The sequence below is a fragment of the Toxotes jaculatrix genome, chromosome 2 (genome assembly GCF_017976425.1).
Source record: "Toxotes jaculatrix isolate fToxJac2 chromosome 2, fToxJac2.pri, whole genome shotgun sequence".
Classification (NCBI taxonomy): Eukaryota; Metazoa; Chordata; class Actinopteri; family Toxotidae; genus Toxotes; species Toxotes jaculatrix.
This window is the reverse complement of record NC_054395.1, coordinates 5,670,560-5,685,598: the sequence shown is the minus strand read 5'-3', so window position 1 is coordinate 5,685,598 and position 15,039 is coordinate 5,670,560. Positions and strand designations below refer to the sequence as shown.

Genomic DNA, 15,039 nt, shown 5'->3' with positions numbered 1-15,039 from the left:
TGACTGAAAAAGGCCCCAGTACAGATAGAACACCAGCACCTGCAGCAGCATGATGCACTATCAATAAACAAGCAGCTGTGGTCAAAAAGAGCTGCAACTTAACAATAACATTGTATGGATGAATGTGAAGTCATAAAAACCTAATTCCAGAAGTACTTTGTTCATATGCTTCAAAGACTAATTTATAGAAGTATTTGAAAGTCCTATTTTCACCCTCCAGCACCAACCATAAAACATTCTGTGGCCAACTGAGCGATAAATAGACAGAAATTAATCATTTTCTCACCAATTTGATATCTGTGAATTAAATCCCCCAAAAAGTATTTAGTAGTGCTGTTTAATAACACAAATTAACATAAACGGAGCCAACTGATTTCCTAGGATATTTTCATGCATGGAGCTGGTACCAGAGAGACATGAAACACGATACAGGAAGTCTACTTTGAGAAACAGATCAATGAGTCTGAAGGCTTATCAGTCGCTAAAACACTTCACAGCAGTTTATAATACTCCATACACATCATGTAGCTGCATGCAATAATGAAGACATTTTTAAGCGCTCACTAGTTTATTTGTTGACAACAATAATTCCTTGTGCACCAGCATCTGTAACTGGTGTACAAACTGTTAATTAATGATAATTAATATATAACACATTTTTAACTATGTAAAACACATCTGCTTCCAACTACTTTACAGCGTGTACAAAGTGTTTAGATACTGCTTCTAAATGTTTCATGTAGGTGGTTAAAGTTAAGCTTTACACAGAAGGTGGAGAAAAAATGGATTTGGCACATCCCTCATGTCCAGCACCAGTTGATATTTAAGTACAAGGAAGCCAGAGAAAGGAGGAAGGTAGAAAGCTGCATTCGTGGAAATCATAAATGATTCACACACGGGTGTTCGTTTCTCCTCCAACAGTCCAGTGTTCAGCCTCATAAAAGATACACTCTGAGCAGCAGCAGCAGCGGTTCAGTGTGTGTGTGCAGGTGTAAATGTGTGTAAAGGCTTTTCTGGCATCCTTCCCTCAACATCCTCTGCACTGAAGTTACTTATTACATTTCTCAACTTGTGTACACTGACAGTGATGGATAACTTAACATGTAATGTTACAGTGGCATGGGGGTGTGGTACTTCTCGCCATGCCTCCATAATCACAGTGCATTAACATTTGAAGAAAGACTTTTTTTTTATATCTGTTTGCTACAGTGGTTGTATTTACTTTACTTCTTTCACTTCAAAACTTAACAAAAATGAAATTTGTTGAAACTTTTTCATACAGCTGTACTTCACAAGTACAAAAAGGCATACGAGACAATGAGACAGTGACCCCTCACATGTCCTCTGCGGCTACTTTAATCTAATGCTAATGCAAATCAGTTGTTTGTGTGTATTTGTGTTTGCAAACTCGCTTGCTTCAAATTGCCCCTTGAGGGCCAAATAATGCATTTTGATTTGTATTGAATTGAACTGAAGATTTGCAATGCAACTACAAAACTTCAATAGGTCATAATGTGGAAACAAGATGCAAAAACGTAGCCAAGAATTTGTCTGAGTCGCTAAAAATTATTCAGATGTAAATCATGTTTTTCGGGCACAGATAAGCCTGTCTATAGTGTCCCAGATATTTTTAGTTGCTGAACAAAATTCTAATGAGCAGGGCTGCAACAATACATTTTTAATTATTGATTAATCTGTTATGTGATTCTATTTATTTATTTATTTATTTATTTATTTATTTATTTATTTATTTTTTGGTCCAATCATCAGGCTAAAGCCAAAAGATATAAAATTTACAATGACAACACATAACCCCTCATAAAACCACAAACAATCACTCTAACACTTTGGTCTTTGCACATATTACACAAATGAGATGTAATGTGTTAACAGTGAGCTTTAGAGAAGTTATTTGGTGGATTTTTGCAGCCACTGGCTTCAGCTTCACACAGACCTGAGTGGTATCACTCCTCTCATCTAACTCTCAATGAGCAAGCAAATATGTCTATTTTCCAAACTCAACTCACTCCTTTAAAATCACTGTAAAAACGAACACAGGCAGATACAAAAACAAGTAGGCAAGAGTTTTTTTCATTTAGGATCTCTGTTGCACTCTCCCTGCCTGTATCTCCTCCTCCTGCTCTTTCCTTCAAACCAGTACTGGGGCACAAACAGGCCATTATACCAGACAGGCAGACATGATTTCTCTCTATCTGTCTTTCTCTCTCCCATACAAACACACAGCACACAGCCCCACCGCTTCCTCTTGCCTGTGAATGAAAGAGGAAGTGCAGAGGAGACTGAAGTGTAAAGAGTCCTCTGTCTCCTCCGTCTCTCTCAGACAGGAGTGACACCACAGCCGACAACAACAACAACAACAACGACAGTGACAAGCGGTGCTGCCGAATTATTCATGAGGGCTGAAGAACGCAACAGCAAAGAGCTCAGTGTCTACAAAACTCACTCACTCAGCAGCTTGTGTGTTTTCAAAGCGGTCCCGTTCATGAGTTACAGCCCCAAACTTGCACCCTCCAAGAAGAGATTTCCCTCTCAATGGTGCCCACCTGGTCTGAGAAAGGAAGGCGCCAAGCTAAAGATTCCAGTATCAAAGTGCCTATTCTCTAACTTGCCTGAAAAGTTTGCAGTTTGTCACAAGTGGTGCTCTGTTGCAAAACGAGACAACTTTGTGTGACACCTGAGCTCAAACAAAGCGTCTGTTAAAACACTGTGTGCTGGTGGGAGATACGTTTCACATCCGTAATGAGGAGATAAACAAACTTTGTCTCAAGCCACTTTCGACTCAGCGAGACTTTGGGAAAGTTTGGAAACAATACTTTTCCTCCAGAAACAGCATTTCATAAAGACAAGACTGTGCTTCTACAAAAAAACACACACATTATCTCTCATCTTTAAAAGACAGCTGTGACTCCCTCATGGTAAAACTGCGTTTAAATGACTTGTTATTGTTCTCATTGTGCTTCAGTGGTTTATTTGGTTGGTGAAGAAAGGTTTCTGTGTTTTGCTGACCGGGCCTTAAAAAGCTACAGGCCTCGGTGGAGTGTGCAGAGCAGGCTCTTTATTGCTGGAACATTAGGAAATTAAGTTTGTTTTGTTCTTTTTATTTCACAGCAAGTTAATGTTAAGAAAAACTTGCATCATATCCCCTAACACATTTCACTGGAAACTATCGAATGAAGGTATAAACCAACTAACTATACACCAAAGTGATCTTAAAATATTAAAAGCAGAAAGTAATTCACTCACAGGTTTATTCATTCATTCATTCACCCATTCATTCATTCATTCATTCACTCCCAGCCGGCTTATATGACTCCTAGTGACTGTAAGGAAGCGCAATAGCATCTACAGAAGACACAGTGAACATCAGGTAAGGATAAGGTCACATTCGGAGGTGGTGTGATTTCACTTTTACCTGCACCGATCAGTGATGCACTAAACATGGTAAACGTTATACCTGCTAAACATTAGCATGGTAGCCCTTTCGTAGTGAGCATGTTAGCAGCTGTGCTGGGAGCTAAATGCTCCCAGCACATGAGTCTGGGAGCACATGAGTCTGACAGTCTCATAAAGATTAACTTTACAAGACCAGCACCTTGCATGACATCTCATTAGGGTATCTCATACTAAAAAGTAATTTCCTTTAGACAATATTCACTTGATTTATCTTAATCAGTGCTGATTAAAAGACAGGTTCACAATTTTTAAGTCCCTGAATCTATCTGTCTCCAACCAGGCCATTAAGTGGTTCCTTTCTAAAGTGATTTCAGAGATGGGAGACAAAATCTACAGTCCTCATTTTGTGTAAAATTACATTCCAAAGTTATTTTTAAGCTAATATGAGGCTAAATGCGTATCTTCCAAAGTTATTGTCATTTATTGTAAATGTACTCTCTGTGTTTCCCCTGACAGTATTTCTGTTCTGTGTAAACTTTCATATGCATTTTTTACACAGAACGAGAACTGTGGAGTTTGTCCCACATTACTCACATTCCAAGTGAAGTAGGAAGAGCTTTTTTAATTTTAATTATCTGAGTTATTTGAGTTATGAGTTATCTCTGGATTACTGTACGGTAGAATATGTGTAGATTTGCAATGCCCTCCCTGGTCAGGCAAGCCACCGCTTAGGTAGCAGTTATGCATCATTGGCCAGGGACGCCCTTGGATTTCAGGAAATTAGACAATACCAGCTGATCTGGACCTGGACAGGCTGGATAATGGGAATGGCATTGAGGCCACACTGATTAACTACAGGACACAGCAACACAAGACTTGTTGATTAAAATATAATCAGACCATGCAGCAGTGATGGCAGAAGTTATCAGAAAAGGTGAAGCAATCAGATGCACCCAAGGTTCACTTTGACCGCTCACTCAGTACTAATTGTCAGAAAGAGTTTGTACCAACAGCTCTTATGGCCTTGGTGAACATGATCCTGGAAGAGGAGAACTTCAAGCACCAGACTCAGCGATTACAACCACCGTTCTAACAGTCACAGCTGTGACAGTGAAACTCCACTTTCACTGTACGTGGCATTGAAAGTCCATGCTGTCACACTTAAGAGAGGGCTAACTGACACTCTCCTCAGTCAGGGGAAGTGTGCCAATGGAGTCTGCCAATGCTTCAAGCTGGAATATGTCCTGTGCCCACCAAAACTGTGCAACAGTCTCTTCACATGGACTATAGAATAAATGATAACATGAATGTGCAGGTTGTGACCATGGCATGCTTGTCATGAAACAGCCCATTCTGCCTACAGCACGAGCATACACCGTTGTGCCACCAGTTGATCTAATGACAAAGCAATTTACAGCCCCTCCAATAAATGGCCCTCTGAGACTCCCTGATTTCCAGATGTCAGAAAAAAACAAGAGATTAAGAGTATGAGTGGTTGAGAGCAGTGATGGCAGCCCTGGAGGAGGAGTAGGCGAGCAAGCTGGGCAAGCAAGGCAAGCTGGGTATCGTGGTCTGCCTACCATGCTGGTATCCAGCCGACAGCGATCTCCCTTACAACAATTAATGTGCTGCTCCCTTTATTTCTAGACACTGCACAACACTGATATGACATTCAGTGAACCCTGAGCACCATGCCCACCAAGTTACAGCTGCTAGCCTGTACAAGATACTTGACAGGGCCAACAAGGAGCATTGCGAATCTGAAACAGTCCCTTCAACATCTGAAGAATGGTGCCTACAGCAAGTCAGCGAACTATGCATTTCATCTACTTGCTTAAAAACCCTGTCACTCGAGACCCTCATGCTCATGTACATCAGATCACTGCAGGAAACCTTCAAACAGCTTCTACCCTGGACATTTGCTCTAGACCACAATCACTACTCTTTGTGGCATGATGAAACATCACAAAATCCTGGACAAATTCTGTCCCAGGTAGTTTGTGCATGTGTCTGATGCTGCTCTGAGGGGCTGCAAGAAGGTGAATATTCATACTGTAGAAGCTAACATTGTTGTCCTGGCCGTGGCCATGTTTAGGAAAATCAAGCCAGAAGAAATGTAGATTGCTCTTGGTACAGGCACCAGCCTCAGACAGATTGGGGTTCATGAAGTAGACAACAAGCTGGATGTTTTACTTCAATAAAACAAACCTTACAGCAGCTCTGTGCAGTCTATGTGTAGTAAGAGCGTAAAAATAAAATATAATTCATGTATACGGCCTTTATGCCTATGAAAAAGGGAAAAAAATTCAATTTGACAGCCTGAAATTTGTTTGCCCTCTGCCTAGTCCCAGAGGTCAAATCTGAAATGCCTTCATGTCAGAAAATAAAACTTCACGGTTAATAGAAATACTGGAGAAAGTTTCATGCTTTAGTCATAAAATGCACAATACCTGCCATGTACGAAGCGTGCATTTAGATCACTGTGGCCCTGATGCTGGTATGTTGGAGTCAACCAACCGTGCCATTCTCTAATCTCATCGTCTCAATGACAACCTCTCTCAAAGGTGGAGTTGTGACAGTGGAAACAGGCAGCACTGATAACCGCAGTCCCTGTGGACAGGATGGAAGGTCCTGGGTTCAGGGGCTGCATATCTCTGAGTCAAGGCCCTGCCACGGTGCACCCTGCTGGGGGCACAACTCCCCTGAAGCTCCCTGGAGGCCCCACAGGGTTGGATCTGATGAATGTGGGTCACAGGGAGCTCCCTCTGTATATATATGTGTGTGTGTGTGTCTGTGTGTGTTTGTGTTTGAGACAGTCCACACCCAGACAGCCTTTGGGGTAATAATGAGGAATGAACTTATTTCTCAAAGCAGGCAGTGGAGCAGAAAGAGGACACATACAAACACATGAAACATGAACACCCGACCACACACGTGCATGAAATAGGCAGTCACACAAAAGGACACACATACACATGAGTGCTTAGTATATGAAGATATATCCAAACAAAAAGAGAAAAAATGAATTCTCAAATATCAAAATGGTTTACACTTTGAGAAAGGAAGCCGTTCCACTTCACACATCGCACAGCAAACACAAAAAAAAAAACCACACACACACACACAGCAGATCTACAGTGCATATTGTGTAACACTAACAGTGCCCTGCTGAGCTGCTTTCAGCGCACTTCCACCGTGTTTGCTGTTTCTACCATCCTGCCTCACGGATCCCCGTGACTGAGGCATGAATACTGCATGGCTTTCCTGAAAGCACAGGGTCCTGTGGAACTAGCAAGCAAAGTGTGCGGGTTCCTCTGCAGGTCACTGTGCCACAGTGTCTCTGCTCTATATTTACACTACATGAACCTGACTGTGAGAGTGTACAGTATGTATATGTGTGCAGGTGTGTGTGGGTGGATGGGTGGGCTGGAATAAGAGAGAGATGGTGAAAGAGCATTAATGTTTGTATGCACAAAGGTGATGATTTGTGTGTATGAGTGTGTGTATGCGCATATTTATGTGTTAATGTGAGAATCTAAGTGTATGTGTGTGTGTGTGTTCATGTGTGTGCATTGGGGGGTGGAGGCATACATGCATACAGAATGTTTGTGTTTGTGTGCACATGAAGGTGAATGTGTGTCTATGCATGCATCCACTGATAGGTGTGTTTATGGTTGTTTTATGAACCTAGGGACTCACGTATGTGTGTGTGTGTGTGTGTGTGTGTGTGTGTGTGTGTGTGTGTGTGTGTGTGTGTGTGTGTGTGTGTGTGTGTGTGTGTGTGTGTGTGTGTGTGTCTGTGGTGGAGATGAAATAATACTCTTTTCCTGGTAATGTCACATGTTTGCTGCATGGACCAATGCTCAGACAGCATGGAGAATGTATTCAGTGTACCAGAAGAATCATGATGTCTCACACTGGGCAGGGGTGGGGGAAGGGTGTGTGTGTGTGTGTGTGTGTGTGCATACATGTGAGAGAGACAAAGATGACCAAACACTAGCCACAGACAATATGTGCGCCACATTTCCCATTTCCTTGTTGTTAAGTGGGACAGCAGTTCTTTTGGTGATAACAGCAGGGAATACAGACAATGGCGAAGGTGATTCAATAAACAACCCAGATGCTTCATTTTGAAAAAGAAAACACACACACATATTCATGTACACACACACACACACACACATACACACAATATAGGTGCACAATGAAAACCTCCTTCTCAGAACTTGACATATGGCGCACACAATTTCCCTCTCAATTTCAGATCCAACTCCCACAGACGTCCTCGCACGCCGGCAAATTGCAACACCTCCCCCCCTTCCTCCCTCCTCCCTGCACCTCTTTCCTCATCTCCCCATCTCTTCATCCCTCCCTCCCAATTCACTCTTCTTTCTGAAAGTCATCTGCTCGCTAAGCAGTAAGCAACATCGCGGGCCGCTTGCAGAAATGAGAGTATACAAATGATTTGTGGCACAGGCATCCACTGGCGCCAGCCTAGATGGCTGTGAGGAGGAGGAGGAGGGGGTCCAGGGTGGGGGATAATGTCACTTTCACCTTGTGTTTCTCTAGCAGGCCCATGATGATCATTTTTCCCCATTTTCATCGCAAATTTGTTTCGGGCAAGGGCTAGCGAGGGGAGAGAGAGAGAGTTAAGAGAGCGTGAGGGAGAGATAGTGGGTGAGAGCAAGTCCCCCATGCTTTGCAAAGTGGAAGGAGGGAGAGAGAGGGGGAGAGAAGGGGGTAAACAAGAGAGAAAGGGGAGGGGGGTATATGTAAGGGGGGATGGAGCAAAGAGGAGGGGGGGGGGGGGGGGGGGGGGCGCATCTGCACAGTGACCTTTTTCTGATCCAATCTCACTGATGAATCCTAATGAAGGATTTAATAAAATCACAGTTTACAATCTGTCTCTGCATCAAAGCGTGCAATCCAATTCAAAACACAGGCCCATCTACATTTCCAATATTGTTGCAAACCCATCAACCCCACCAAGCCCTTCCCCGAAAATAAGTGAGCACATGTTTGTGTATGTGTGTGAGAAATGGAGAGAGAAATATTGGCCAGGCTGGAGAGTGAGCGGCTGGCACATTTGTTCCAGCTGTAGCCTAATGTCACAACTCGTCATATTCATTTGGCCTTCTAATGAGGCTAAAGTCAACAAGGTGCAGCATACATGAGTGGAATTGCTGCCGGGGCTCACTGCTAAATGAACAGAGAGAAGAAGACAAGAGAGTAAGAGACACAAAGGACATGATACTGAGTGAGGGCAGAACATGGGAAATCATTTTAAACTTGATAATGTACAGGCCTGCCATGAGTTCACACAAACACACACACTCTTCATACACACCAGCATAAGATTGCACTGACATTTCCCTGAAATCTAAAGGGCACACCTGTTACACTGTCAGTAAGCTCAGAGTCTGCCGAGTAAACAAGACAGATGGATAGATCAATGGAAACGTTTGGATGTCTCTGAGTTGATGCAGTGAAGTGAAGAGGAAAGGGCCAAATGCTGTAAAGCAAAATACTCCAAAAAAAAAAAAAAACTGGACTCCAAACCTGGGAGTCTCAGTAAATACTTAGCAACAGTGACATCTGCTGGTAATGAGTTACAATGACAATAATCTCTCACAGCCTTTAGCAGGGGCCACACAAGAGGACCAAACACAGAGGAGTAATTTCACTCAGGTCATATAGTAAAATAGCTTCATCTATAAGTAAATGTAAAACTGCTTATGGTACCTCAGTCTCCATAACAATCCAGTTTCTAAGGAGAAAGTCCAAATTGGAAAGGTAACACAGTGCAATTGTGTGTGCATTTTTTTAAGTAATCAAAATCCACCGCAAAGTAAGTTTGCTGGCTCAGTCTTATCAGAAAAGAATAACTCTTTGTTACCTTGGTAAGTCGGACAACCAGGCACAGAAAACAAAAGATGCTGCATGATGATCGCATGTTAACTAATACTAAGAGTCAAATATTGTTGAATATTTTACCAGGCTGGGCTGCCCTCCCTGTTTGAGAATACAGTGAAAGCCAGGCTGAAGAGTTAAGCTTAAAATTATCTAGATCCAGATGTTATTGTACATATCAGTACTATCAGTTCTAATTTACCTTCCAGCACTTAGGACATACTCTTTTTTAAAAGTTATTCATATGCCAAACAGTTGTTGTTTTATATAGGAAACTAAATCTGCACCAGCTGCTTCACCTACACAACAATGAAACTACCAAGCTTACAAAGCTTCACTGTTGTGATATGTTATTGATCCCTATAGTCAAATTGTTTTTACATTAGCCCCCCCTCTACCCCCAACTGGAAGAGTGCAGGTTCAGCTATAGAGCAGACCCCTTGGAGGATATCTCAGCAGGGTAGATGCTTGGAAATAGTGGATATTGGTTGGTTGAAGAGCAACTCACTGCAACACCCTGCTGCCCCAGCCAGAGCCTCGCTACTACATCTGCACAATGTGTTAATGAATAACACAACTCCATCTGCACTGTATCTACAAAAATGGGATCAAAGCCACAATACCAATACCACGGAACAGATCAGTGGTATCTCTGAGGAATAGGTGCATTGATTGGATATGAGATCTAATGTCTGACTACTGCCTGCATCAGAACAGCAGTCATTTCTCTCTGATTAGACTTCAGATTGCAATTACTTTCTGTATCGACAACACACGTTAATGAGAGTGTTTGTGTGAGCATGTATCTGTGAGCATGTATGGTTTAATACGGATGTTTAGGTGTGGGGTATGTGCTGAATATTTGCTAATTCTCTTTGTGTGTGTGTGTGTGTGTGTGTGTGTGTGTGTGTGTGTGTGTGTGTGTGTGTGTGTGTGTGTGTGTGTGTGTGTGTGAGAGAGAGTCTCCAGAAGGCCCGAGTTGATCAGAGTGTGGAGCGACAGCTGTGCTACAAATCAGAGCCCATTTACTGGTGACAGAGTCATTAAAGCCTGCTCATCTCATAAAACACAATGCACATGGTCAAATACCATTCACTCCATTCACGCTCATAACTCAGTCTACTGGGCACACACACACACACACTGAAACACACAGAAGCATGTGCACACTCACAGATGCACATAGAAACACACAATCTCTCACAAAGCTAAACCGAGTGTGTCAATTGGAATGAGCATGAGGGGCGGTTTCCTGTGTGTGTGTGTGTGTGTGTCATTTCTGAACTCATAAATAGTAGTGTGGTAACAACACAAAGGTAAAGATGGAGAGTTGCTAAAAGCACAGCAGCAGTAAACACTCTCACACTTTGTCTGAGGATTGTTTTACAACATACATACTGTATCCTCTGTTCTTCTTCCTTCTCTCAGTTTAGCACAAATACACAAAACATATATAATGTATGCAGATTCATGCAAATCTACCACATGGATAAAATACATACACTACCGGTCAAAAAGTAATACACTTTTTAATGAATTCATTACAAGTACAACCATAAAGGCACTGCATATTAATCTGCTTATTATAAAAGTATTTAAATTCAGCTTCATCAAAGTACACTACTGTTTGAAGTTCAAGTCCAGTGAATAATCTTGTAAATCTTGTAAAATGGTACAAAGGTCAGTGGTAAACTGGCCAAGGTTAAAAAAAGAAAAAAAAATCTGTGATAGAAAACAGGTCGTTTTCAGGGATGAAGAAAGTGGTTCACTCACAGTGACTGACGAGGCAAACATTTAACCCTTTGTGCAGAACTCCAAACACTATGTCTGGTGAAAACCAGGTACTGCTCATCAGCTGGTTAATACCATCCCTATGGTGAAGCACAGTAGTGGCAGCATCATGCTGTGGGAGGAACTTCTTGGCAGCTGGGACAGAGAGATTGGGCTGAAGGTTTCAGTTTTGATTTTTAAATAAATTAGCAAACATTTCTTGTTTTCACTTTGTCATTATGGATTATTAAGTGTAGACTGATGCACAAAAATGGCAATTTTATCCTTTTAAAATTAAATCTGCAACACATTAAAGTGTGAAGAAAGTGAGGGGATCTAAATGCTTTCTGAAGCCACTGTACATGATAGCTCTATTCAGTCAACATTAAAGAACCTTCCCAAAGACCAAACAATAAAAGATGTTCTTCAGTTTTTTCTTTTTCATCACTAACACTAACGGTTCCACCTAGTGTTGAAGGAGAGCGTGGGTCAGCCTTCCCCGTCAGAGATTTATACACCATGTTAGAAAGTACTATCTGAGAATTAATGTGCCATAAGCAGGCACTGGGGTGTAAAATGTCGCTAACCTCAATCTGATCTGGGGTCAGCTGCTAGAAACTCAGAAGGTCATCAGCACTGTGTGAGCTTGCAGCCACACCTGGGTCACGCAGCAGTATGGTGTGGAGAGAAATCTGTGTCAAAAATGTGACTAATGTGTGGTTCATGATCCACAAATAACATTTAAATGTAAATGTGTATGACTAGATTTCAGTATTCACACATGTGGTGTCCCGATCACAAACAAAAATAACCCAACCCAAATAGATATGAAACAATCTTACAAATAAATAACCCAACTTCAATAAATGTCAGCACCTGACACATGTAAATTGGGTTATACTGGCGTGTGGAGTTTTGAGGCTCAGATTGACAAAACAGTGCAGAGAAAAGACACTCAGGAAGCTTATATGACCGACTAGTGCCAGAATGTATAGCGAGCAGCTAACTTGCACGCTACAGCTGTACAGCCCTGCAGGCAGTCAAGCTGGATTCTATGACCATCGCACAGAGATGTGCAGGTGAATTTCAGTGGGCCACCATATGGTGTGACAGGGCCTTTACAGGATGATCCTGAACCACCATGATGCTTTCACCATTGTTTCTACGTATTATTCTTGTCCACTGTATATTGAGACCATTGTATGTGAGCTCACACAGACACAGGCTTCACTGATGTATACTGTAAATCTGCATACAGCAGTGAGATTCTGCTGCACTCTCTCTTTCAGTTTCAGGACTGGTCTTTTCTGGCAAACATGCTGATTTTCTGTCAGTTGTCTGTTACTGTAAAGCTCATTACACTTAACTATTCAATGAGGAAATCTACAACACATGAACAACACATGCCACATGTATGTAGACTAATCTGTACATTGTAGTCGAACAGTAGTACTATGCTATCTAAAGGTCAAAAAGGTAACAAGATGGAAGAACTTTGCATGATCACATGTAACTCACATTTGTAAAGCACACAAACACAAAACCCCTCAAACACACACACACACACACACACACACACACACACACACACACACACACACACACACACACACACACACACACACACACACACAAACTTTCTCAATAGGCGTCTGTCTTACCTTTCTCAGAGAATGCACAATCCTTCATGGCCTGGTCACAGTCAGAGCATGTGAGAACAGCTATAGATGACCCGTTGACCTTGAGATGAAGAAGTTGTCTATACATCACCATGTGCCTGAAGAGGAAATTCATTGTCTTTTACTGTCCACCACAATGTAGCCACTTCCTTGACAAATTAGATTACATTTCTTTATGAGCTGTGGCATTATTTAATGTACTCAGTGTGGTAAAAGTGACTGCTTTCCTTTAGTCACAAAACTAAAACAAAGTTGTCATGTCAGTTATGTGTTTGATCATTATTAATGCAAAAAGTGAAAGATATTCATGACTTACAGTCAAGTTTAAATACATCACATGAAGAAAAAAAACTTACCTCCCTTCCTCTTCTTTTCTAAAAGATTTGGGCAACCTTTTTTTTCAGATACTTTTAGCTATAATCCTCCCGAAGTTCTCTAAACTTTGAAACTAACTGCAGAGCTGAACACTCGCCACGATGACAGGACAACAAAAGAAAAAAGTTCCTCTTTTCTTGAAGAATGTTGTCGGAGGGGTTTTGTTGCCACTAAAGCATTCAGGAAGAGAAAAAGTCACAATGCTCTTCTTTCAGGGGTGAGAGAGAGAGAGCAAAACAAGGGGGTCACACAAACCAAAATATAGCTGGGGGCTTAAACTCCAATGAGCCTGTGCTGTGAAAAGCACACTATACACTAATTTTGAAAAAAACAGTCATCTTCAGTGTACTCTTCAGGCATTAAAATGATCTTTGTACTTTTTTTTAGTTAAAAATCACATTTGTATTTACATCAGAGACTTGGTTTATATTTAGAGAAGAAATGTCTCACATCTAAAAGAAATGAAAGAAATAGCCATGGTGGTCTGGCAGGAAAAAGTTCAAAGTAAATGCAGAGTGTCGTTCAGCAAACTGTTATGCCCCAGGCAACTCCAGCAGTCCCACACACAGTTCCCCATTGTCCCGCCTTGTGACTCTATCAGTGTAACTCCTCTCAGTCTACCCCTTTCACACCACTGTTTTCCTCAGAGAGTTGTCCACACCAAAAGCAACGCGGTAGCAAAAAGTCACAAGACTTGCTTGAGGCAAAGTTGAAAATCGCTTTATAAAAAAAAAAAGCAAAGTCATAACAAATGGATAATCCCAGAAAAAGTGTGAATGGAGCTATTCTCTGCTCGTAATGGCTTGAGATCCGCAACACACATTTGTTCTCAGGCTGTAGAAATACTACAGTAGTACAGCAAGGAACCAAAATACAAACTCTCACCTGGATTTTGTCAGTTGAAGTTCGTTGGATACCGAAGGAGGTGTAAACCGGTGGGGAAGTGCAGTGATTTCCCTAAACAAACAGACGAGGGAGAGCACCTGCAATTCAAATACAGACCAGCACTGAAAATGAAACCAAGGCATGTCTCCAAAACCTGCATTTGCCTGCATTTGAATAGGACACAAGGGCTTTAAAACACTCTGCGAGAGTCACTGGGGCCTTGAGTTAAATGATGATGGAAATAAAATGACTTAGTTCATCAACAGTCAGTCAGTTTCATTTCACTGCCTACACATCTGTGGTGTCAGCTATCTGTTGTTGATAAAGGATGAAACAAGCAGCGTAAATGGAAAACTCACTTTTTCAAAAATTTACAGTAAATAAGAGGTGGTTCGACTGGTTTCACTTTGACCAAGACTCTCTCACTGGAACAGAAAATGCCTGCCCTCGTGTGGATAAATATGAAACATGCAAGATCTGGGATAAAAAAAAAAAAAAGAGAGAAGTATTACGCAGCATCACATAAGATGCAAGTGTCAGAATGCAGAGGAAGTTTTTTGATTTGTATGTCGGTTTGTGGTTTTTATGGCTTATAATAAAATGAAATAACTGTAGTTATGGCCACATGCCCAAACTTTCCCGATCCCTAGATGAAACCTTCAACTTTAGTTTACTATTACATAAGTCAGTTAAAGTGGGCAACTGTCTAGGGGCCCCTCAAAAAGCTGAGTTTTCTCCATGATTTTTTTTTTTTTTTTTTTTTTTTTGAGGTTGTTTTACACAACTTCAAAGTTGTGTTTGATTAAACAGCTTTACATGATTTATCTATGTGTGTCAGGGCTGACAGGAAGGTGCAGTGAAGGAACTTTAATGAATAAACTGTAGAACTGTACAGTGGGGTTGCTTAAGCCTTAAGTTCCCCACAACATATCTTTGCCCCAGGGCCCTCCACGAGGTTAAGTCAGTGCTTCTCATACTTTTTCTCACATGCCCCCCCCCCCCCCCC

General features: G+C 41.6%; 1 protein-coding gene across 2 annotated transcripts in view; it reads right to left on the bottom strand.

Moving 5' to 3' along the window:
* The window catches only part of myt1b (myelin transcription factor 1b), a 100,162-nt gene extending 86,931 nt beyond the window's left edge, over positions 1 to 13,231 (bottom strand). For both annotated transcript variants that reach the window (XM_041053608.1, XM_041053612.1), the window contains exons 1-2: positions 13,130 to 13,231; positions 12,756 to 12,871 (exon numbers count right to left, since the gene is read on the bottom strand). In XM_041053608.1, coding sequence (XP_040909542.1) covers positions 12,756 to 12,867 — 112 coding nt within the window. In that variant the 5' untranslated portion in view covers positions 12,868 to 12,871; positions 13,130 to 13,231. The remainder of the gene's footprint in view (positions 1 to 12,755; positions 12,872 to 13,129) is intronic.
* Positions 13,232 to 15,039: the final 1,808 nt, after the last annotated feature.